Genomic DNA, 24,630 nt, shown 5'->3' on the forward strand with positions numbered 1-24,630 from the left:
CGAAACAGAGCAGTTACTGTTTTTAAAGTCTTTGGTATGACTTGGCTGGGAATTGAACTCACAACCTACCAATTGAAAGGCCCTACCAATTGAAAGGCGGGCACTCTACCCAGGCCATTGCACCGGTACACCGGGACTTCAATTTTAGTTGCAAACAAAATTTCTAGAGTTTCTCACCCTTTTTATTATCTAGGATTCAAATCCATCATTTTACTGTCACAATGACTTAGTAAGGAGTAATCGTACCTTTCCTGCCGCAGGTTACACCCTGTCACCCCACGCTGCCGCCAACTTCACCAGGAAAAACATGGCAGACTACCTACGCAGCTCGGTAAGGACCTCTAGATTGCTTTATTTTAATCAATAAGTTTTCTTACCGGTACGTGCAAAAACAAATGCCTCTAAGTCAAAAATTAACAGCGTTGATTTCTGTGCAGAGAGTAAAAACATAGATGGAAATGATGTTTACCAGCAAATCTATGCTTTCAGTTTTGTGTCATTTTTAGAAAGAAGATAATTTTGATCTTCTGTTGACCTACAGACCCCATACTTTGTGAACCTGCTGATTGCTGGCCATGATGAGACAGACGGCCCCCAGCTGTACTTCCTGGATTACCTGGCCTCGCTCAACAAGGTCCCGTTCGGAGCACACGGCTACGGTGGATTCTTCGTGCTCAGCATCTTTGACAAATACTACAGGGATGGTTAGTGCTGTTTTAGCCTTCTCCCTGCTGCCTAACTCTGTAACTAGTAGAGAATGGGGTGCCAAATGGCTACTTCAGTGTGCTAAAGGTTAAAACACCTGAGTGTTTTGATTACTGTCAAATCTGTGACTACTACATTATATATCTACCACCTGGCCCTTGTGACCACTTTTTGGTGGTACTTTAGATTATTTTTTCCCATTGACACAAGCACTAAGACTTCTGTCTACTGTGACTACCTGCCCACATAGACCGTGACTACCTGTCCACATAGACCAGATTTTATCAGTCCCCAGAGTGGTCTTCTTGGGCAGTTTTTTTACCATATGTCACATTAATTTTTAAACATGTCAATGATAAAGCTTTGAGCAATGTTGTATCCTACTGTAGTCTGAGAGAATGTTGTTATTTTTCCTGTCTAACAGACATGACCAAAGATGAGGCTGTAGCACTGCTGCACAAGGCAATTGCTGAGGTAAGTCTCCTCACCTGCACTTATTACCTTCGCCAAGATTGTTATGTTTTCGGTAGCGTTACACATCTTAGTAACAAAATAAGTAAAAAAGCTATGTAATTGAGTGTAAGTCTATTCAGGCACAGTACCAGTACATTGATGTTGCAGTATTTTGGACCTGTTCCTAAACCAGTATTTTGGACTTGTACCTAGATCATTTTTGTGCTCTTGTACCCTGACTTGAGGGCATTCTGTTATCAAGTGCAAGAATCAACTGTAGTACAAACATGAAGTCGCCTCTTTGTTAACTCCTATCTTTTTCCATCCTCACAGATCCAGAAGCGTTTCATAGTGAACCTGCCCACCTTCAGTGTACGGATGGTGGACAAAGACGGAATTCATGACTTAGAGCCAATACCAGCCAGACCTATTCCATACTAAGTAGTCCTATCTGCACCATAAAGTTTATGTCTGTATTAAACATATCTCTCTAGATACTTATGAGCGGAGAGACATTGAGGTATGATATGTGACTTATTCTTGTAAGGCTGACCAAGGCTTCTGCCTTGAGGGACACATCATTATTTACTGTACCAGTTACAAAATGTTAGGTAGCATTCCAGGATTTATACAATAAATCAGGCTATCTTGTTCATCTAAGCAGCCATATTTTTGTTGTAGAGAACAACCTCTAGTCCAGTCCTTGAGGGCTTCTCAACACAATAGAAAATGCTTTCTCTGGCTTTCTGCTCTTTGTCTTCTCTCCACATTCAATGTTTATATTGCCTAGATTTAAGCTCATATAAGGTTTTGAGATGATAAACACCATTCAGCAATATACATCTATGTGAAGTCATTTTCCCAGTTAACTTTTGTTATGTTTTCCCCTGAATTAAAAGTTGAAAACGTACCAAATATCTTTGTCTTTGTTCATAAATGGAAAGGTAGCTATTGGTTAGGTCTTACAATACCTTGTTAATATATATATAAGTATGATCTATTTACTAAGTATGATCTATAAATTATAAGTTAGTAGAATAATCACGTCACATTAACAGTTACTAGCAGAGCTAAGTCAAAACCTTTCAATCAACTTTTGATCTACCAAAACCCAGCCACTTGTTGTAGAGACCTCAATCTTTTAGTTTATTATGATCCATATTCATTAGAATTATCTCCTAGGATGATATAGAGTGCTAACAAATACCTTGTTAGGTTACAACTTTGTTACAAGTATCATTTGAATTGCGTTGAAACATTTAACAGTGGTAAACAAAGTTTTAGCATTGTTAACCATTGAATTACCAACTTGAAACTATTCAGCGATTATTTTTCAACGTTTACAGACGAGTTGTGCTGCTTCTTGTTGAAGTATTGTCAGAAGCGAGATCGCCGGGTTCCGGGCCCTTTTCTCCCTCTGGGTCCTTGGCCCATTCCTGGACTTCCGTCCGCAGGAACACCAGCACCACCAGCCCGCCGAACACGTAGATACCCGCGCCGATCCAGAACACCGTCTGCCAGGCCTCCCGGGTTTGCTGTAGGTCGGAAAGTGTTCAAGAAAACCGCAAGTTAATGTTTAGGGACAATAATTTGCCAGGGGAGTTTGGCTACCATAGTGGTTGACTGGCCGTGTGGGGAAATGTTAACCTTACCCTGGACTGACTCACCTGGCCAATTATTCCTTTTATTGCCAAATTTTATGATCCGTACCCCCGTTGGAAGGCCTGGTGAAGGATAGACTGTTACGAATTAGAACTATATCTAACATGACCACAAATAGATGACAATACCATTACTGACTTACATTATTGTTGGTGAGTGCGCCGACCACCAGTGGTGTGACGAAGCCGGGAATGTTACCAAACGTGTTGGTGATGCCGTACAGGATTCCTCCGAACCGTGGGGCCAACTCCACATGTGACAACTGAAAACAACACATGGCACCATAATCTTTTGTGTGTGTGTGCAATTCAAATTAATGTCATAGACTTAGTATCAGTTTAACGCTGATGTCATGCCAAGCGCCCACCTTGATGGTTTGCTGTTTGACTTTGATTAATTGAAAGAGGTAGATTGCGTGTTATTCCAAGTCAGAAGATGAGGAACATTGGAAATCTATCAGTAGTACCAACAGGAACAGTAGTTTTAAAAGTTCTCAGCAACCCTCCCTCGGCCCAACTTTTTACTAAGAAGGCTAGACTTTTTTTTCACCTTCGCCAATGTTACAGATTATGTTTTCGGTGGCGTTTGTTGGTGGACTGCACAAGTCAAGAAGTTGTGGAGTGATCTTTATGATATGTAGGTGTTGGCGAAACAAAGGACAAGTTCGAATATGGACCTCCTAGCGTCATTCTATGGTACTGCAGCAAAATTTATGGTTTTGATATCTCGTGTTCTGGGCATGCTATGGTCTTGATTCTTAACTGGTAGATAGCCTTATTTCATATACAATCGTCTCTGGTGTTAACGTAGGATATACCTTAAATCCAGGGGTAGACAGTCCTCCAAATGCCGCAGCCAGCGTGAGCATCGCCACACCTGCAGCCCTGTCACAGCCCACGTACCCCGCCAACACGAAGAAAATGGCCGGGGGAATTTGGCCTAGTATGACACGGAGGTAGAGTATATTTTTCAGTAGTACAATGTAATATGCAAGTGCCCTCTTCTGTTGTTATCTAGCCTACTATGAAAGTTTGTATCGCATATAACGTCAGCTATAATGATTTTTGATGTCTAATTCATCATTCGATTCCTTTTCAAGTCGCCGGCACCTTTATCTATCTGTCCCTGCTTTCTGCCCCTTCCAACTAATTCTCCTACGCAGAGCCTTGCCTGCGGTCTATTACAATATACCTTGAGGGGGCTCTGCTAAACCAGGCTGAGGTTTCTACTTTTGCGGACGTGGCCTCAAACTAGCTGTCAGCCAATCGAAGAATCGACTTTACCAAAAGAAAACAGAGCCTTCCCAAGGTATACTGTATATACACGGGCGAGGCTCTGCGTAGGAGAATATCCCCACCATACATACCGAGGAAAGTCATGATCCTGCGGGCGGTGAGAGTGCTGACCCAGTGTTTCCTGATGTAGTCAGTGACGAACCCTCCGGTCATCACGAACAACATCAGGCCCAAGTGAGGGAGGGCCGACAGGAAGCCATTCTGAATTTGTAACAAACGAGCAAGCAACCGTCATTTCATGAACCCTTTCTTACAATTTATAAGATGTCTAGATTTTTTATGGTATAAGGTTACGGCATCGACACATACATGTCTAACGCTGATGTTTCCCTTGAGATTGCTTTTACTAAAACGTTACGTTGCATCTGCTACACGTAACGAGCACAATCTGTGCCTAGCCCTTGTCACACATTCAGGGCCTTTCCACGACCACTCCCCAACCAAGGTCGACGCTGGGTTTGGAGTAGCCTGGAATTCACCCTAGCTCCTGTTCGCCCGTCTGATCACATCTAAGCAGAATGTGACTTTTCCGACTTTGATTTCTCAACATCCGATGTCTGCTGACGCAGGCAACCTTGCCGACCTACTCTCAACCGCAGATGACCAACTCCCAACCACGATCGTGAAGAAGGTCAGGAGCCCAAAGTGGGCTGTATGTCACAAGGACTGTACCCACCGCCTCGATGTCGAATCCCAGGATCTGTTTCAGGTAGGTGGGCAGGTAGGTCAGCATGGTGTAGAATCCCCAGGTGGAGCAAGTGTGGCCGATCACGATGGCCCAGAGTGGCACACATCGGGCCATCTTCAACCACGGGACGAAAGGACTTTTCTAGTGCAAAACAAACAAGTTTAGAATATGTAGGAGTCGTCTAAAATTCAAGTCGAAAGAACGGTTTGTTTATTTATTTATGTTACATTTTCCTGACAGTAACTAAAGTACTTCAATCATCGTTCATCAACTGACAATATTTCCAAGGAGATCTTGAGCCCGTCATGTTTCAGGCGTTAATAATTGAAACTACAGGTTGCTGTTCATGCAATTTCCTTTCGCAGTCAAGCGTGTGTGTTTATTTGGTTCAACGTCTCGTCACATCGGCTTTTATTTTTCGACTCTTACCACTTCTCTGGTCTCGATCTGACTTTCGATGTACTTGGCCTCCTCCGGGTCGATCCTTGGGTGACTGGAGGGAGAGTCATACACGAAGATGACCCAGAACACGAACTACAGGATGGGGATGCAGCCTGCAACATACACAATCTTAGGTTTATAGACAGACTGGTATTCCAAACGACGCTTAGAATCCTCGATAGATTTGGTTACGACGCGGTCACATTCGTCGTAGGTCGTCGTACAGTGCCGTAGAATTTTCAAGCAAAACAAATACAACCATTGACAAAGTTAGGATCGAATTACGTCAGATCGAACATCGTCAAATAAGGTTCGAATTCGGCTGGACATGGGGGTTTTGGAGCTTGAATTTGACCACCGTGCTTGACCTTGACTAATAGTTGAATGACTTACCTGTGACGTAGAAGACAGAATCCCAGCCGTACGTGTCTGCCAGGTATCCAGAAAACGGCAGAACGATTACAGTCCCGAAGTTCGCACCTAAGTTGAAGAGCGTATGTCTAATGGCCTGACCTTACGTAGATGAAATACAGCAGCTATATATAAGAAATAACACTGGTTTGTAACACAGCCTTCAAGCTGAAAACTTTGTGTTTGTGGCACTACACTTTGCGTCTTTTTGAAAAGTTGTCAGTCAAAAAACTGATTCCGCAAACTCGACATGTACTATTGACCTTGAAATTGTATACCAATGATCGCCAGAAAATGTCCAATGTACATCATTTAAACATAGAGGGGTTTGTAAGAACTGCAGCTGACTTACCCGCCATAGTTATAGACATGAGCCTGCTCCTCTCATATATAGGTGCCCATTTACCCCACATGCCATGATGTGTCGGGTACATTATGCCCTGTAACAGACGCGATTGTGAACAGTATAGCTTCATGTAGACCCAACTAAAACAGGAGTTTTGAATTGCTTTAGGTACTAAGTACACAAGCCTGCTTCACGAGACCTCTTTTATGTCTTTGCAAGCTTTAATTTTCCCACGACCTCAGAAAGAAGGCCCAGAGACGAGTCCAGTGGAGGAAGGAAGTAAGTAAGCTTCAATTTCAAGTAAATATAGATTGAGATTGATTGATTGATTGATTGATTGAGATATAACTGACATGGCGTATTCAAAAAGGCACATATTATAACCTGCAGCCACAGGAGGACCTAAGGTCTAAGGTAAAGTAAGTATTATATAAAGTTATTATTTATAAAAGAATGTCCCTACCGCGACAAACCCCACCAGAATCCTGACTGCTAGAAGACCGTACACGCCGCCCCGGGCCGCTACTGGGGTCAGTAACGTGAACAGGCCTCCTAACAGCTGACCGCTACCTGAAAGGTGCAATATCATTGGTTGTCGGTATACATTCAAAAATTTAAACCCACCTGCTGTTTCCTATAGCTACCGGTGCAACTTGTGTTTGAAATGTATTCAATCATAGATAGATCAATAATGTTGTTTATCTCACCACAAACTATCTTTCCACCCAGTCTTGTCTCCAGCCAGCCGCCAAATATCTGTGTGCAGACGTAGCCGTAGAAGTACCCAGACAGCACCTGGCCCTGGGCCCACTCGTCCCACTCAAACTCGCCGTCTTCCTGCGATGCAGATGTTCAGAAATGATACTTATCCACGAGTCATGTATTTGTAAACTTCACCAAAGAACACAATTACTTGTGCAGTTGACATTGATCTCTTGACGGTTAAAAAAAGACTTGACGGTTAAAAAAAAGAATAGAAACAGAAACAGAACATGTACAGATGGACACTGCGGTCCACATAAGGTTTTACTCTCAGGTAGGTTGGATTTGTCCCGAACTCCAAGACCCTACAAGCAAGAAATGTTTCTATTCAACTCACCTTCCAACCGGCAGGGGGCGTGTTGTTCTGTGCACCGGTACACTCGCTGGCCGCCGATGCCGAGAAGTTACTCTTGACCATGGAGACGATGGCGACGCTGAGGTTGGTTCTCAGGATGTACACATTGGCGAAGGCCCAGAACCAGGCCACCACCAGGATATGGCGGGCGTGAACACATCCCTGCGTCTGGAATGAAACCATGGGGGAAATGTTTATTTGATGGCTGCTACAATATCTCTATCTTTCAAATTCTTTCCATAACAGCACTTTGGTATGATATTCATTCATTTGCACTTTCAGGACTTCAACAAACCCAGGAGAGCGAGGGTTGGCAAGAAGATATACATGTTTACACTGATTAAACAGTTCAATGATTTCTGTCGTGCTTCACTCATAAGTAGGAGTTCGAGTTTTTCACTGTTTCTTGTTTGGTCGTCATGACTTACAGTAATGTTCGGTGAAATATCCCAGTTGTTTTCATTTTGAGTATGTTATTATCGTATTGCAATATTTCTTGTCTTCCTTAATAATGAATTTCTTACGCTTAATCTGTAATATACTATCAGTAATTATCTTTTTTGTCATATTTTTGTTTTTTATGTTCTTTTCAATTGCGAAATTCTCAGTTGTACTCATTTTGTGTATGGTATTCATATGTATTTTCTTGTTCTTTAAATTTTATCACCGCTAATAATTGATGGCTTATTCTTAATTTGCAATCTCCCGATCCGTATTCGGCTTTTAATTTGTTATACCTTTGTTCGTTATTTCATCTTACATTAATCACACTTGTCTCATAATTGTTATTTGTGAAGCTAAATGGATAAGCCTTGCAGGCTTCTTTCCTCCTGGACGTTTTTATAGATACTTTCAATTACTTCCCTTTTTTTATATGTGCGAATGAATAAAGCCTAAAAACAACATTTTTACGTTTCTAAGTCAAATGGTGAAAATTTATCATTCCTTGTTTTTAGATGTTTTCAGTGTTTCAGATATAACAATTGTGGAATGTTTCAAGCCGTTGACATTTGTACTACCCTATATAATTGACCCTTACACACACACAATACAACACCACAGCATAAACTAGTCTGGTGTATTTTTGCCAATACAAAACTTAAGGTATCTTGATGCCCTTACCTTTTTTATGCACTCCATTCTGCAAGATTTTTCTGTTTGTGCACAACAGGGCGACTCTTGCAGTCTTTCCCAGCTCTTTCTGTGTCTGTTGTATTGTGGTGACAAAGTGCACCTAACACTCTATTGTTCAGATCTTGCATCAGGTTTAGTCCGTGACAATCATTAACAGATTTGAACAAGTTAAAGGTCTGTTGGGTCGAACAAAGGACAACCACAGGAAGATAAGCTGTAATGTACTTGTATGTTGTTAAGCAAATTGTGGATCTGGATAAACTCAAACCATTGGATGCTTTTCTGGAGTAAACACTGTCATAAACGTCATGAGTTTTCACTGTCTTTAAACTAGACCCAACTTTGGATAGTTTGCATATATGTCAACAAGACAACTTCGCTAATCAACGACAATCAACATGTTGTAGACATATCCTACAGCATGTATGTAAACTCACCCTGCATTAGAAGATAGGTTCATGTATGCCTGGGGCACACATTTGGAGTCGACAAGTTAATAAATGGCTACTTTTTTTACAGGGAGGCCATTTAAGCGGTACCGGTCACATTTTTAGTGGTGTAGATGTAACGTTTCTGCGTAAAGGATCATGTCAGTGATAACTCCAGCACGGTCTTGCGCAGGAATCTCTGGCGGTACTAATGCCCTTACGTCAGACAATAATAATGATATGTAGAGCTACTCCCTTAAAGTAAGCATCCCAATTTTTGCTGTAGAGAGCAACCTCCAATCCAGTCGGGAAGCCATTTCTTTTAGGACTTCTCTACACAACAGAAAACTTTCCCTGACTTTAAGCCCGTTGTCTTTGCTCAACGTTTATATTGCCCAGATCATTTGATCATTTTCATATTGCTCATATACATTATTAGGTCTTGACATGATGGACAACATTCAGGTATATATGTGTAGTCTTTGACTTTGCTATATTTCCCCTTGAATTAAAGGTTGAAAACGTACCAAATCTCTTTGTCTTTATTCATAATAATATAAATGGAAAAGTAGCTATTGGTTAGATGATTCTTTGATTTATGATATATTTACTAAGTATGATCTAAGTTAATAGAATAATCACCAGTCAAATTAACAGTCACATTAACAGTGGCCTGAAGAGATAAGCCACAACCTAACTTTCAATCTACCTTTGATTTACTACAATTCAGCCACTTGTTACAGAGACCTTAGTCTTTTAGTTGATTATGATCCATATTAGATCTCCTAGGATGATACAGTGCTTACACACAAATACCTGGTTAGGTTAGAGCTTTGTTACAAGTATCATTTGAATTGCGTTGAAACATTCACAACAGTGGTTAACAAAGTCCTAGTGGTTAACAAAGTTCCGGTGGCGACATCGAACCTGAACAACCTTTGACCCATTGCTGACGTCACATGTGCGACAAGTCACGTGTCCAGAGCGATTGGGTCAGAGAGCTGATGAAAACTTAGGGATTCAGTCGAAAATGTTTGAGTTGGAGAACAGTTTAACCATTTCCATAAGTCTAGATTTGTTGACCATTGAATTACCAACTTTGAACTATTCAGCGATTATTTAAGAGTTATCATGTAACGTTTACAGACGAGTTGTGCTGCTTCTTGTTGAAGTATTGTCAGAAGCGAGATCGCCGGGTTCCGGGCCCTTTTCTCCCTCCGGGTCCTTGGCCCATTCCTGGACGTCCGTCCGCAGGAACACCAGCACCACCAGCCCGCCGAACACGTAGATACCCGCGCCGATCCAGAACACCGTCTGCCACGCCTCCCGGGTTTGCTGCAGGTCGGAAAGTGTTCAAGAAAACCATACGTTAAGGTTGATAAGCCTACTATACTATACTCCATGATGTCCAAAATAATTTACCTCCTGCAGTGGTTTGAGAGATAAATGATCAATTTGGGAGAATCCGTTCTGAGCTGGAGGCAAATAGCAAACCCTCGCAGAGAAGTGCGTAGAAAATCATGTAGTTTTGGGCGTTCGCGTTTTGTGGATTCATCATGTCAGGGTTTGGGTACACGAATCAGGATAAAAAGACGAATAGATCCCCTTTGTACATTTTGCATCATATTCCCAATAGAAAGTTAAGGGTAACACAGATCCAATTTAGGTCGCAGAGAGGTCACCAAGGCGCTGCAGTCCAGTGAGATACTAATTTAGAGACTCCTGTTTCCGGCTGTAAACCGGATGGCAAGTGCAAAATGATGTCAAAAATCAGATATATATCTAACACGAACACAAATAGATGACAATATCAGACTGACTTACATTATTGTTGGTGAGTGCGCCGACCACCAGCGGTGTGACGAAGCCGGGGATGTTACCAAACGTGTTGGTGATGCCGTACAGGATTCCTCCGAACCGGGGGGCCAACTCAACATGGGACAACTGGAAACAACACATGGCGCCTTACTCTTAATTCAAATCAATGTTTTAGACCCAGTCTCAGTGTCATACTGATCTTATGCTACCCGTGGCGACTATTGAAGGGCTTCTCTTGCTTAAGTGTTAGGTTATAACATGACATGTATAACATGTTGTATGGGTTTATCAGTCGTCAGGGCCATACCCAGCGCCTAACTTGTTGATTTGCCACTTGACGTCAACCCATTTTAAAAGATATGAGGACCATCGAAAAAATTTTTTCTGCGAATCAGGGTATATTTAGTCTGTTTGTGTGTTTCTTTGTTTGTTTGTTTGTTTGTTTGTGGATAACATAATGCAAGAAGCTACGGATGGACCTTGATGATATTTGGTTTATGGGTAGGTGCTGGCAAGACAAATTATAAGTTTGAATATAGATCTCCCAGCGTCTTTCCATGGTACTGCAGCAAAATTTCTGGTTTTGATATCTCATGTCCCGGATTTTTAACGTTAGACAGCTAGCTTTTGTTTAATATACCAACGTCTGATGTTAACGCTGGATCTGTTAATCTCCAAGCAGATCTATCGGTGGCAAAGGCCGTATCTAATTGGCAAAACGACTTTTAATCGCCACACTTGATCGCGATTAAAACTCCTTTTTGCCGGTTGGATACGTACGGTCTCTGCCACCGATAGATCTGCTTGGAGATCAGGACCAGTATCATTGGAGATACATTTTGTACCTTAAATCCAGGGACAGCCAGTCCTCCAAACGCCACGGACAGCGCGAGCATCGCCACACCTGCAGCGGTGGAATTTGACCTAGTTTGACATGGAGGTAGAATAAACTGTTCATTTAATACAACTGCTCTCTTCTGCCTGGTGTTAGCTAGCCTAGGCCTGCTGTTTAAGTTTGCATTGTATATAGCTATAATGATTTTTAATGTCCAATTTATCATAGAAGTTCCATTCCTGTATTCGGAATCTTTATCTATTTTCTCCGTGCTTTCCACCCCTCCCTACCTGTTCTCCTACGCAGAGCCTCACTCCCGGCCTATACAATATACTATGGGGAGGCTCTGCTAAACCGGGCTGAGCTTTCCAATATTGTGGACATTACCTCAAACCAGCTGTCAGCCAATCAGAGAATCGGCTTTACTCAAAGAAAACATCTAGGTGATTCTCTGATTGGCTGATAACTGATTGGATGCCACGCCTACAAAAGTGGAAACCTCAGCCTGGTTATGCTAAGGTCAGTTTTCCAAACCGGGGCCCAGTCGGGCTGTTTTCGTGAAAGATCATTTTTGGCATCTTTTTGGTGTTTTTTTTTATATCATTCTTTTTGATCCCGCTAATTGTCCGGTTGGGCCCCAGGTTCCAATGGAATCGTGACCTTAGCACAAAGCAGAGCCTCCTCAAGATATATTGTATAGTCCGCTTGAGAGGCTCTGTCCCGTCATAGATTGTACGTACCGAGGAAAGTCATGATCCTGCGGGCGGTGAGGGTGCTGACCCAGTGTTTCCTGATGTAGTCAGTAACGAACCCTCCGGTCATCACGAACAGCATCAGGGCCAGGTGAGGGAGGGCAGACAGGAAACCGTTCTAAATTTTGTAAGAAACAAACAAGCAAAGTGCAAACGTCATTCCATGCATCTTTTTTTTTTTGATGATTCATAAGATGGCTCAATAGGATTTTCTGTGGTAGAACGTTACGGCATCGAAACATAATATTCTACCATTGACGTCTCCCTTGAGATCGCGTTAACTAAACTGTTCTATCATCATCAGCGCTACACTTATCCAGCGCGACCTGCGTTTAGCCCCTGTCACGGATTCAGGACCTACCACCGACACTGTTCCAAGGTCTGCACTGGGTTAGCCTGGATTCCATCCTATTCTAGCCCCAGCTATAATTGTATACAAGAAGAATATGACTTTCCCGACCTTGATTTCTCGATATATATAGTTGGCTGGCACAGACGACGTGTAAAGATTAGTAGGCAATCTCGCCGACCAACACAGATGGCCTTCCTCACAACTAGCTTCCTTCTATGGTCTGGGAAGGTCTATGTCGGGAGGCCATGGTCGGCCATGTGTGACAGGAGCTTATGCTACGTACCGCCTTGATGTCGAACCCCAGGATCTGCTTCAGGTAGGTGGGCAGGTTGGTCAGCATGGTGTAGAATCCCCAGTTGGAGCAAGTGTGGCCGATCACGATGGCCCAGAGTGGCACACATCGGGCCACCTTCAGCCATGGGACGGGCGGACTTTTCTAGTACAGGGGAAAATTTACATGAATTGTATCATTGAAAGAACGTTTTGTCGAATTTTCTACATCTATATTCTTCACTGCCTACTTTCTCACTCTTCTCTCGTGGCTTGGCTTTCACGTCTGACAGTGGCGCTCTGATGGATTCAGTTGTTCATTATCTGACATCTAATTTCCATATCTTTGTGTGTTTCTCCCGTATAGTTAGAAGTACAGGTTTCTGTTTTCGCACTTTCCTTATGCAGTAATTTAATTGGATGTGTATCTATTCACTTTTTCTACTTCTCCCCACATTAGCTTATACGTTTCAACTCTTACCACTTCTCTGGTCTCGATGTGGCTTTCAATGTACTTGGCCTCCTCCGGGTCGATCCTGGGGTGACTGGAGGGAGAGTCGTACACGAAGATGACCCAGAACACGAACCACAGGATGGGGATGCAGCCTGCAATATACACAATCTTAGGATAGACCGGCATTCCAAACGACATGGCCACATCTGTTGTATGTCATCGCACGATTTTGATTCCTTAGAATTTTCAAGCAAGTTGTGTCAGAACTAACTACAGACCTGTTCCGGCAATGATCTAAGTCAACCTTTCCGCAACATGACAGATGAATTCATGCACAACCATCCCAATAATGCCATGAGTTCGCGATCGTTCGACGATCGCACGACGTTTGTATGTGATCGGTCCCTCGTTGGAAAAAAAGAAGAAATGTGTTCTTTAAAAATTGTATTCCTCTCCCGTGTTCTTTGTGAAGCTGTAATCTTCAAAAATTATTCCCAATTGGTTAAGGTGCGAGCCAAAGGCCAAATATTGTTTACTGTACTGTCATAGACCTCATCACCCTATGTCATGGTAAGACTGCCGGACTCGTACTTGACCGTGACTAATAGTTGGATGACGTACCTGTGACGTAGAAGACAGAATCCCAGCCGTACGTGTCCGCCAGGTATCCGGATAGAGGCAGCACGATCACAGTCCCGAAGTTCGCACCTAAAAGTTAAAAAAAAAGTACCGTAAGTGCCTGCAAGCTCACGGGGATTCAATTATGCGGTGGGTACAGTTAGTTAGTTAGTTGAAACAATGGGTTGGATGTCAGAATCATTTTAACGGTGGTTCTTAATTCGCGGTGAAAATTTCATCAGTATTTCACATTACCTGACCTTACGTGGAAGAAATGCAGAAGCTACATTTAAGAAATATAACACAGCCACAGGTTTATGATATTGCCTTCAAGCTGAAGACTTTGGAACTACGTTTAGCGTCTTTTGCGAAAACTTGTCACTCAAAAAACTAATTCCATAAACTCGACATTTAACGTTTTGTAAGAACTGTAGCTGACTTACCCGCCATGGTTATAGACATGAGCCTGCTTCTCTCATAAATAGGTGCCCATTTACCCCACATGCCGTGGTGTGTCGGGTACGTTATGCCCTGTAACAGACGCGATTGTATGCAGTATAGTTACATGTATACCCAACTAAAACATCAGGAGTTCTAAATTCCTTTTAATATACATGTGATGCTTGTTTTACGAGAAATCTTTTGCCTGTCTACAAGCTTCGATTTAACATAAAGATTGATTGATTGCTTGCGATTAGCGGATTGACTGGTCGGTCGGTTGATATATATCTGACATAACGTATTAAAAAAGACACGTATTATATCATAAACCTACCGCGACAAAGCCCACCAGAATCCTGACTGCGAGTAGAGCATACACGCCGCCCCGGGCTGCTACTGGGGTCAGCAACGTGAACAGGCCTCCTAGCAGCTGACTGGTACCTGATAAGTGCATTATAAATGGTTATGTAGAAATGAACTGTTCTCCACTTTAAAAATTTTCGACTACATCGCCCAGTCCTCTTTAGCTGAATGACCCAATCGCTCCGGACACGTGACACGTATGACGTCAGCAACATAGGTCAGAGGTTGTCGGAAGTCGACATCGTCCCTCGTCTCGCTTGAGAGAGGGTCGTTCGCCCTGGTGTAGATGGTCTCATCTTCTCCTCTTACAAAGTTATCAAATTACAAAGTAATCATGTTTGAACATCAACACACACCAGAGAAACTGTGTGACCCGGATATTCAATATGAATACGAATATCATAGCTTGTTGGTATCAATTGAAGTCACCTTCGTAGACTGTTGTGTTTTCTTTACCGGTTGGTGTTTGAAATATGTACGCCACGAAATGCAATTTGTAGACATACTGAAATAGGCCTATAAAGTTGTGTGTACAATAGCTATTTTGTGTAATTCCTGTGTTTGAGAACAACTTCGTGCAAGTCGGTACCCACCACAGACTATCTTTCCACCCAGTCTTGTCTCCAGCCACCCGCCAAATATTTGCGTGCAGACGTAGCCATAGAAGTACCCGGACAGCACCTGTCCCTGGGCCCACTCATCCCAATCAAACTCGCCGTCCTCCTGTGATGCAGACATTGTACATGAAGCAGTATTAGAAACTTCAAGTTCAGAAAAGGTTCTTATTGGCCACATTTGTAGCTTGACATCCCCTAGACTAATTCAGCTGCACTGACGAGACTGCCATCGGTCGTTTACACTGGCGGCCTTTGGTAATACTAACCTCCTTGGTAATACAATGTTATTAATATCATCATTTATAACCTCTATTAAAAGTTTGTTATGTGAATGCTCTTGATCTGCTATAATATTGCTAAGCTAAAATGATGCTTATTCATGAGTCATGTACTTCTCAACTTCACCCAACACAATCTTTCTAGTTCTGAGCAGTTTTCACGAGCAATATGTTTCAAATACTTCGTCTTGTTCCTTTGCCTTCCTCAATCCGAGGTGAAGCATGATGCTGCTTCAGGTGTCTAGTAGTGTATTCACATGTATCATTAATTTCCAAATAATACTTCTAAGTGGTAAATGATTGGACATTGTGACATCACATTGTGACCTGTGTTAGTCAGGTAAAGGTGTACTTAACCAAGCATAGATTATGCAAATGTAGAGGTCATTTGCATAATCAAAATATTTCATGGAGATATGAGGTCTCCGAACTCTTGTTAGGATTTGCTCTCAGAATCAGATAGTTTAGATGATGTCCTAAACCCCCAATCCAAAATCCTATAACCAAGAAATTTTCCCCTCAACTCACGCTCCAACCGGCAGGGGGCGTGTTGTTCTGTGCACCGGTACACTCGCTGGCCGCCGATGCCGAGAAGTTACTCTTGACCATGGAGACGATGGCGACGCTGAGGTTGGTTCTCAGGATGTACACATTGGCGAAGGCCCAGAACCAGGCCACCACCAGGATGTGACGGGCGTGAACACATCCCTGAGTCTGGAATGAAATCATGGGGGAAATGGCGGTAACCGTAATCTACTAGCATATTTCCACCAGGGTACATAATTCCGCCACCCTGAAAAGATACAGACCTCCAACCCAAAGTCCCCCAGGATAATACACTCCTGTATGTCTAAACTGTGCATACCTGGGGGTGCTGCACTAGAGATATCTCAAACCCGCTGTTTTTTGTGGCGGATTTATGTAACCTGGAGGATTAATGTTAATTGGGTGTTAATCTCCAAGCAGATGCTGGGAAGAAAATAGTCACTTTCTAACTCTGGAAGTCCTGTGTGTCAGAAACGCGAGACGTGTTTGAAAGCATGTTACGATCTTCGTTCCTAAAATCTACTTGGAGACAATACGGAAGTGCTAGTGGACTTCCTACTGACGATCGGTGTCTTACCATTTTGAAAATCAAACAGGACAGAAAGTTGATAGTAGAGACGACCTTCTCTTTATAGAACGCATTCAAAGGCGGCAACCGTACTAGTAAGATCTAGTATTGAACTGCGAGACCAAATGATACAATATCTCTATTTCTAGAACTCTTTCAATTTCCACAACAGCACTTTGGTCAGTGATATCCGTCCATCGCACGTCGACTGACCTAAATTGTTGGACATCAAGAAACCCAAGAGACTCAGAGTGGGCAGTGTTTTGACATCTTTGGGGGCGGGGTTGGAAAGAAGATATATATATGTTTACACCGATCAAACAGTTCAACGATTTGTGCCTTTCTCTCAAAAGTAGAACTTCAATACAACTATTGAAGTGCAAAAAAGGGACACATTCTCCTTCTTCGTTTCCCAAAGGTTGCAGTGCATCACATGTAACAATTGTGTAAAGTTTCAAGCCGTTGACATTTGTGCTACCCTACATCACTGACCTTAACACACTGACACAAACACCACACCCACCACACACCCCAACATACAATATAGTATGACCCGATGTCTTATGTCATTGAAAGAATCTTGGGTCCCTTACCTGTTTGATGCATCCCATTTTGCAAGACTCGCCTGTTTGTATACAACTTTCACAGTCCTTTCTGTGCCTGTTCTCTTGTGGTACCTGCGGTGACAAAGTGCACAACCTCTTTGCCAGATTTTGGCATGAGATTTAATCTGTGATAATCATTAACAGACTTGAAGGTCTGTTGGGTCAAACGAAGGACAACCATTGGATGGTAAAGGTTTCTGGAGTAAACAATGTTATCAACGAACTGAGTATAGTAATGATCATGAGTTTTTACTGTCTTTGAACTAAAGCCAACTTTGGATTGTTTGCATGATGTCGGAAAGACGACTCAACATGTTGTAGAGAATGTAGACCATCCAGGATAAAGCTGGTCCTGCATCAGAAAATAGTAATGCCTGGACCACACATGTGTACAGTTACAGATTGGGGTCGACAAGTTAATAAATGGCTACTTGTTTACTGGAGGCCGGGAGAGCCGCGCCGGCACTGGTCACATTTTAGCAACAGGGTGAAGCTTATGGTCTACCGTCCTTGAATAAGACACTCTTGAAGCTGCATTATTCTGGGCTCTACGACTAAGGAAGGCTTCATGGCAAAGTTTAAAAAGAAGGTATGTTCTCACATCGCAATAGTACGTAGTGCTTACGTAGCTTCTTACAAGATTTTGAACTTGAATAGTCAGCGATTCTACAGTCTAGATTTTGGTACAGGCTGGTGTTCAGTTATAATCCCGCTATCTACTTCGCCCTACAGAGGAACGGGGGTAGTCAGAAAGGCCAACTGAAAAGATAGGCTGTCACAAAAGGCCTATTCTTAGTAGGGATGGGGCCGGTAAAACACTTTAAGCTTAAAGATTTAAGATATTTAAGCTTAAGGTAAGCCAACATGTATGCGTAAGGTGGTTACTAGGCTAGTGCATTGTTAGAATTAAAGATCTTAACTAATATGTGATTACGAATCCTGAGGTTCTGACATTTGGTATTTAGATTTAGCAGAGCAGTGTAAGCTTTTGAAGGTGTTTGCCTGTCGTCAGATATTTACGTCTCCTGCCCTCCGTTGACAAGGATAAACAGTAAGAAATGGAGAGCAAAGTTTAAAGGGTCATACTTTGCGTGAACAAGTTGTGACAAGGAACAACTCTTTTGTCAGGCGTCTTTATCATGTTTACTTCTTATCTGAGGCGACCAGAATGAGAAACAGGCAAACAAAAATACGCCAATTTAGTACCTTTTTACAAACATGCACTATTTACATATTTATCCAGTGGTGTTATCAAATATTGTGGAATGCGCATTGAGATATGCAAAATTTGAGTCCTTCTTTTCTTGAAACTCAACTGAATTGTGACTTTGAAACGACTTGACTTCATATGTGAGAGATGTTTTTACTGCATTTGTTGTAGCAAAATTTTGTGTCAAACTTGTGATGTTTATCTCACCTTCATATAATGGTTGGTCATAACAGACATAATACTAGTATTTCTTAAACTATACCGTAAAGCCGAATGCAAAGATGTAGCAGACCTATAGAAAGTCGGTGTACTTTTGTTGTGTCAATAAAGATGTCTCTCTCCCTGATATCTGTCGTCTGCCCCGTCCCAGCCGTGCGAATGGGTCCCGGCCCGTTACGTCCTGACGGCCATGTTCTTCCTGGGGATGATGAACGCCTACATCCTCCGCTCCAACATCAGTGTCGCCATAGTCGCCATGATCAGGACCCCGGAGGCTGCTGGGAACGGGACGGACGGGTCAACCAGCATCTGTGGAGAATTCAGCTTCGGATCAACTGATGCCAATAAAACTACGGTTTGGTTTATTGCACCGATTTTATCTACACAAGAGCTATCTATCACTCAAAAATCATAACCATAGCATGTCCAGAACACGAGATATTAAAACTGCAATACCCTAGAAAGCCGCCCGTTATCAAACTTATGACCTCCGTTTTCCCGACCCCTACCCGCCTACCAAATATGATAAGGATCCATTCACAGCTTCTCGAGTTATGCTCGGCACTTAAAAACATTTGTGAGACTTGACTGCAATGTAGTGTGACTTCAACGCAATGTATCAGTCCTGTTGCCATAAATATGTTCAAAGGAGAACCTTTTTCCACTCTTTCGCAGAACCAAGGGGAGTTCGACTGGGACGAGACACAGAAAGGTCGCATCCTTAGCGCCTTTTTCTACGGGTACGTCTTCATGCAGGTGCCTGGGGGATACCTGGAGACCAAGTTCGGCGGGAAGAAGGTACCTTTCCCCCCTGACTCCTGCGTTCTTCTGGCAGATATCTTATCTTCGAGTCTCTTCAATATATGTAAAGTTATATAGATGCAAAATGACTGATACTGGTCTAGTAGATCTGAAGACCTGAGGTTATTGCATAGGCACTATGTGCTTTTCAAACAAGTTTGAAAGCGAAATATTTTCATGTATTTGTTTGTTTATTTGACTTTGATTTTCTGATGTTTGTGTTCGACACAGGTGTACGGCATAAGCATGCTGATAGGCGCTGTGTTGACCCTACTGACCCCCGTGGCGGCCAGAGTGGATTTCTGGTTCCTGTTCTTTGTGCGATTCTTCATGGGCTTCTTCCAGGTACGCCTCCTATCTGTATAGATCTGCACCGCTTGTACATTATTCTCAACTCGTTGAGATGGGCATTTTCCCACTATCAGCGTCAACATTGAAGTCATCATTTGCCCTGTTTCAGGGCGTGATTTTTCCTGCTCATCACGGCATGTGGGGGAAGTGGGCACCGCCTCTTGAACGGAGCAGACTGTTGTCCATCACATGTACAGGTAAGACCCCATATTTTTTTAAATTCTATATGTTAGAAAGCACGTTTAAGTCGTAGTGACAAGAGTTTGCAATATAGGTATATATATATATATATATAATTGGCAACATGGAGTTAAATGTTTTCTTTCATGACAAGTTTGATAGACTTTTCTCTAATTTTAATGACACAATGTACTATCCAGATTATGCAGCACACAAGCAGACAGACGTACAATATAAACTATATGTTTTCAGGCACGAATGTTGGCACGGTGATCGCCCTGGCGCTGTCTGGGTACATCATAGACACGATCGGCTGGCCATGGGTCTTCTACATCACAGGTAGGGTCTTATCAATATGTAACAGATCTAAGCCAGTCCTTCCAGCCCGCAAGAGAACGTTCATAGTGTAAAAAGGAGAGAAATGACACTGGCAGATCATGTGTCTTGTCCGCCTTATCAAACGTCATGTGAAATTGTAACGCTGGCGTATTTTGCTACGTTAGTGAAATCATCTATATGATACTCAGTATATTTGTGTTGTGTCGATTCCTTGCTTATATCAGGTACGGGTTGATTCATTAGTATTCACTTGACTGTTTGTATGTATAGATGCAGTAGACCTCACGAAAGTCGCTGTACTGTTGTTATGTCAGTAAAAGATTTTTTTTATCAGGAATCGTGTCCCTCGTGTGGTTCGTGGCATGGATGCTACTGGTGCATGACTCTCCTGCCGAACACCCGAGGATCTCTGAAGAAGAACGAGAGTACATTGAAAATTCTATCGGGACAAATACACAAGAGGTATCTACACGTGGCTATTTCGTTGGTTGTCTTATGCAAACTCGCGATAGCACTTGTACGAAGCTGGCACATGTGCGTATATCGTAGAATACAGTTAGATTTCGCAACCAGTAATTGACAGAAACTTTATACCGAAAATAGCAAAATCGTATAGTCTCTTGCTCTACATATGGCAACTTGCCACTGTCGTCACGTGTATATTCATATAGCTACGTGCACATAGATAATGAAAGAATTTCATTGATCTTTTTCCTCCACAGGACATCCCAGTGCCATGGCTAGAGTTTGCCAAATCCAGAGTTGTGTGGTGCCTTCTGATTGGTCACTTCTGTAACAACTGGGGAAACTACACTATGTTGACTAACCTGCCCAATTACATGGACGCCATTTTGGGGTTCAACATTGCGGAGGTAAATAAGCGTGTCAGGACCACTATAATGATCTTTATTCAGAGAACGTGACTGTGTAGCAGATCTTGATGACGTCTTTTTCATTACCAGAGAGAAATTGTCAGTTTTGAAGTCCTATTCAGTACCAAGGACAGTGTAGCAGTGCTTGATGTGTTACTCAGTACCAGGGGCAGTGTAGCTGGTTTATTTGTGTCTTATTCAGTACCAGGGACAGTAAAACAGTACTTGATGTCTTATTCAATACAAGGGACAATGTAGCAGTTCTTGATATCTTATTCAGTACCAGTAACAGTGTAGCAGTACTCGATGTCTTATTCAGTACCAAGGACAGTGTAGCAGTACTTGATGTCTTATTCAGTACCTAATGTAGCAGTTCTTGACATCTTATTCAGTGCCAATGACAGTGTAGTACTTCTTGATATCTTATTCAACACGAGGGACAATGTAGCAGTTCTTGATGTCTTGTTCAGTACCAAGGACAGTACAGTAGTTCTTGATGTTTTATCCAGTACCAAGGACAATACTACTCTTTATTTTTTTCCTAGAATGGTCTTCTCTCCGCCCTGTCGCCTCTGACCATCTGGGTGTTCACTGTCACTGGAGGCTGGATCATTGACGTCATCAGGTCACGTGATATCTTGGACACCCTGAACTCTCGTAGACTACTGACGTCAATGGGTTAGTACTAAAGTATCTAACTATTAAGTTTGAAATTTTGTTCTTGCAGACCATACGAAAGCTAATTTAATCTAAGTGGTGTGAAACCACACAAAAACAACTTTTTACATACAGAATCTATAACAGGAACATCATTCTAAAGTTGAATATGAACATTCTACCGTCAAACAGGACAGTTCCTTCCCGCCATCTTTCTGATCATCTCTGGATTTGTGGGGTGCGACCGCGCAGCCGCAGTGGCGATGTTGGCTCTGTCAGCGGGCTTTGGTGGACTTTCAACTCCAGGTGAGCATGCGTAGATACACTGCAGCGCACTCGGGGTCAGGTCGATCGATTTATCGGAATTGCTGACAGACAAGTGTAAAGTTATGCCATTGCCTTTGATTTATCAAGTTGCTTCAGTTTCGTTTCTTGGGTAAATGGTCCAGGAAGGTGATTACTGTTGGGAGTGCGGATAGAAAGGGAGTACATATTTATTGGAACCTCTGACAGACAAGTATAGAGGTATGCCAGTGGTTTTTATCTATTGAGTTGCTACATGTATTTCCGTGTCTTGCATAAGTGCTCCAGGAAAGGGATTTTGCAGTTAAATCCAATATGGCTTCCTCCTTGTGCAGGGTTTAAGATCTGTCACATTGAGATCGCCCCGAGGTTCGGAGGCATACTGTTCGGGATCACCAACGTGTTCGGGACCATCCCAGGATTCGTTGCGCCCGAAATCATCGGTGCTATGACCAACAACAACGTAAGTGACACACCATCCTTAGAACTGTTTTTTACGTGAAGTTCTTATGATGTAAAATTTATGATATTCTGTCGTTCTCCTTTCATTCATGTTTAAAATCATTCACCGTGTGTTTCATACGTCTGGTTGTAAAGATGTCATTACGGTTATTGTGTTATCATTGTCATTTCTTATAGTGCATTGCGCTATTGATCATTGTTCGCATATTTCTTTTTTTAACTGTACTCTGGGGTGTAAAGGATATACTGATCATGTTGCCGACACCTATCAGATCTCATTCTGTGAATCGAATCTTAATGAATACCATCTCTTTTAGCAAACTAGGGAGGCTTGGATGAACATCTTCTGGATTGGCGCAGCGATATACGTCTTAGGGGGGATAGTTGTCCTCCTGTTGTTGCGCACAGACATTCAACCTTGGGCAAAGGCGCCGGACGAAAGTAGTGCAGATCCAGACGTCTTCTTCCTCGAGGACATCCCAAACATTCAAAACCAAAGGCACAAGGAAGAAACTAGAGAAGATTGAATCCGGATTCTGTTTGATTTAGATTACACCAATACAGATAGTTTGACGTCGTTATTCCGCCCACGGCTGTCCATGCTATATAACAGACATAATGATTCTAAACAACCATTCCATATATTTAGGTTTGGGTTTAAAGTCATTTTTGACCAAAGGTTACTTGGTATTTCTGATTGTCCACACATATTTATCTCTGCACACCATTGACATTCTTAAGGAAACAACGTGAGGAAATGGCGGAGATGTACACTTTTTTATTACTTTCCAAATACATCAAAGAAGTCACACACAAGTATTTGATTTGTTCTTCATTATCTTTTATTGTATCGAATGCTGTGAACTGAGTTTAGTCCCAAAAGTAGAATGATCTCAGTAAATTCGTATTCTAAACCTACAGTTAAGGCCTGAAGTCATAAGACTCTTGTCACAAAGATAAACTGAAGTAAACAAAGTAATGATAACTATCATTATGGATATTGATTCTAATTATGTTTGAAATGAAGAATGTTTCATATCATTTCGTTAAAGCTTGTTTGCTCATATCAGTAAATCAAAAATGTAATGTTGCAGTTTAAAGTTCTGCCTTATAATAACTTATCAAATGTTGCATAAATTTCGCATATTAGGAATTCAGTAGTGTCAACAATATACAAATTATGGTCAATTCTTTCATAATAGTTATAATCTTTAGATACTAGCCCGGTCTTAAAAGAAAGAAAAATACACTACTATAGAGATTAACAAATATATATATGCTCTACACATAGCGTGATACACAGTCCCAGCTTAACACATGACAAAGTTACGTCTTCACTCTTTAATGATGGTTTGATATGTTCCTAATTTAAGACTTCGACATACATTTCCACTTACCTATGTTAGGCATCTTAAAACTGGTTTGATATGTTCCTAATTTGTGACTTCGATATACATTTCCACTTACCTATGTTAGGCATCATAAAACGTACTGGTAATTTTATTCCTTCCACAAAATGTACTTCGAACCCTGAGCAAAGTTTTCCAAAGTCTTCCAAGAAGATTCGAAAGGACAAAAATAAAGAATTTATTGTTTGGTATACCATGTTCTGTAAATTCAGCCATTTGTAAAACCTTCCTAAGCACTTTCATAATGAACACAATTATCTTAGACCAACTGGTATTTTTTAATTCAACCTTCTCATGATTGTTTGATGGAATAACTCCCTAAAAGACGTGGTCTGTTGACACTTGGCAGCTCCAGCATATCAGCGGTGAAGTCTTCAGACCTGCTTCTTTTCCTTGTCTTCAGTTGTGTTCCTTTACACGGCATCCTGCGGAGCACAGCGTTTTAATCACCTTTGTGTAACAAAATTGTTGACATCTAATTTTAGTAAATCAGCGATCCTGCGTAGGCACTCGACATTTCATTTCGGGCAAAACGCTTTAAGAATAAACTTTAAGATCACACATACATGCAATATTATTCAAGAAATCAGTTTAAAAACTGGTGTATTTATTCACATGTACAGTACACAC

At 42.0% G+C, this 24,630-nt stretch overlaps 4 protein-coding genes across 4 annotated transcripts; 2 read left to right on the forward strand and 2 right to left on the reverse strand.

Annotated features, from left to right (window-relative positions):
- Window positions 1-201: 201 nt before the first annotated feature.
- On the forward strand, window positions 202-2,073 carry LOC136426154 (proteasome subunit beta type-2-like). The gene is made up of 4 exons (XM_066415048.1): window positions 202-331; window positions 542-704; window positions 1,130-1,179; window positions 1,492-2,073. The coding sequence occupies exons 1-4, from the start codon at window positions 308-310 to the stop codon at window positions 1,597-1,599; spliced, it is 345 nt and encodes a 114-aa protein (XP_066271145.1). The 5' UTR covers window positions 202-307; the 3' UTR covers window positions 1,600-2,073.
- Window positions 2,074-2,497: 424 nt separating this feature from the next.
- Window positions 2,498-17,301, reverse strand: LOC136426155 (sialin-like). Its single transcript, XM_066415049.1, has 12 exons — window positions 17,186-17,301; window positions 16,007-16,192; window positions 15,177-15,306; window positions 14,555-14,661; window positions 14,223-14,310; window positions 13,783-13,869; window positions 13,189-13,313; window positions 12,721-12,873; window positions 12,074-12,203; window positions 3,638-3,759; window positions 2,963-3,082; window positions 2,498-2,693 (listed from the first exon to the last, which is right to left on the reverse strand). Exons 1-12 carry the CDS (start codon window positions 17,201-17,203, stop codon window positions 2,499-2,501), a joined length of 1,461 nt encoding a protein of 486 aa, XP_066271146.1. The 5' UTR covers window positions 17,204-17,301; the 3' UTR covers window position 2,498.
- LOC136426156 (sialin-like) lies at window positions 9,208-11,399 on the reverse strand. Its single transcript, XM_066415050.1, has 3 exons — window positions 11,344-11,399; window positions 10,505-10,624; window positions 9,208-10,015 (listed from the first exon to the last, which is right to left on the reverse strand). Exons 1-3 carry the CDS (start codon window positions 11,392-11,394, stop codon window positions 9,821-9,823), a joined length of 366 nt encoding a protein of 121 aa, XP_066271147.1. The 5' UTR covers window positions 11,395-11,399; the 3' UTR covers window positions 9,208-9,820.
- A 1,480-nt stretch (window positions 17,302-18,781) lies between the features above and the next one.
- On the forward strand, window positions 18,782-24,191 carry LOC136426157 (sialin-like). The gene is made up of 11 exons (XM_066415051.1): window positions 18,782-18,981; window positions 19,302-19,424; window positions 19,659-19,772; window positions 19,888-19,975; window positions 20,211-20,297; window positions 20,632-20,759; window positions 21,020-21,169; window positions 21,715-21,847; window positions 22,019-22,132; window positions 22,465-22,592; window positions 22,909-24,191. Exons 1-11 carry the CDS (start codon window positions 18,817-18,819, stop codon window positions 23,116-23,118), a joined length of 1,440 nt encoding a protein of 479 aa, XP_066271148.1. The 5' UTR covers window positions 18,782-18,816; the 3' UTR covers window positions 23,119-24,191.
- The last annotated feature ends 439 nt before the right edge of the window (window positions 24,192-24,630 follow it).

This window comes from Branchiostoma lanceolatum, unplaced genomic scaffold (genome assembly GCF_035083965.1).
Source record: "Branchiostoma lanceolatum isolate klBraLanc5 unplaced genomic scaffold, klBraLanc5.hap2 Scaffold_81, whole genome shotgun sequence".
NCBI lineage: Eukaryota > Metazoa > Chordata > Leptocardii > Amphioxiformes > Branchiostomatidae > Branchiostoma > Branchiostoma lanceolatum.

Excerpts from the sequence above, each read along its gene's own strand:
- LOC136426154 (XM_066415048.1), top strand. The coding sequence starts at position 308 with ATGGCAGACTACCTACGCAGCTCG. Across the intron at positions 705-1,129 it reads TGACAAATACTACAGGGATG|ACATGACCAAAGATGAGGCT; the intron begins GTTAGTGCTGTT and ends CCTGTCTAACAG. Across the intron at positions 1,180-1,491 it reads TGCACAAGGCAATTGCTGAG|ATCCAGAAGCGTTTCATAGT; the intron begins GTAAGTCTCCTC and ends CCATCCTCACAG.
- LOC136426156 (XM_066415050.1), bottom strand. The coding sequence starts at position 11,394 with ATGCTCGCGCTGTCCGTGGCGTTTGGAGGACTGGCTGTCCCTGGATTT. Across the intron at positions 10,625-11,343 it reads TGGCTGTCCCTGGATTTAAG|TTGTCCCATGTTGAGTTGGC; the intron begins GTACAAAATGTA and ends TGTTGTTTCCAG. Across the intron at positions 10,016-10,504 it reads GCGCACTCACCAACAATAAT|CAAACCCGGGAGGCGTGGCA; the intron begins GTAAGTCAGTCT and ends TCCGACCTGCAG.
- LOC136426155 (XM_066415049.1), bottom strand. Across the intron at positions 3,760-12,073 it reads CAGGATCATGACTTTCCTCG|GCCAAATTCCCCCGGCCATT; the intron begins GTACGTACAATC and ends GTGTCATACTAG. Across the intron at positions 3,083-3,637 it reads TGTCTACCCCTGGATTTAAG|TTGTCACATGTGGAGTTGGC; the intron begins GTATATCCTACG and ends TGTTGTTTTCAG.
- LOC136426157 (XM_066415051.1), top strand. The coding sequence starts at position 18,817 with ATGTTCTTCCTGGGGATGATGAACGCCTACATCCTCCGCTCCAACATC. Across the intron at positions 19,976-20,210 it reads GTTGTCCATCACATGTACAG|GCACGAATGTTGGCACGGTG; the intron begins GTAAGACCCCAT and ends ATATGTTTTCAG. Across the intron at positions 20,760-21,019 it reads TCGGGACAAATACACAAGAG|GACATCCCAGTGCCATGGCT; the intron begins GTATCTACACGT and ends TTTCCTCCACAG.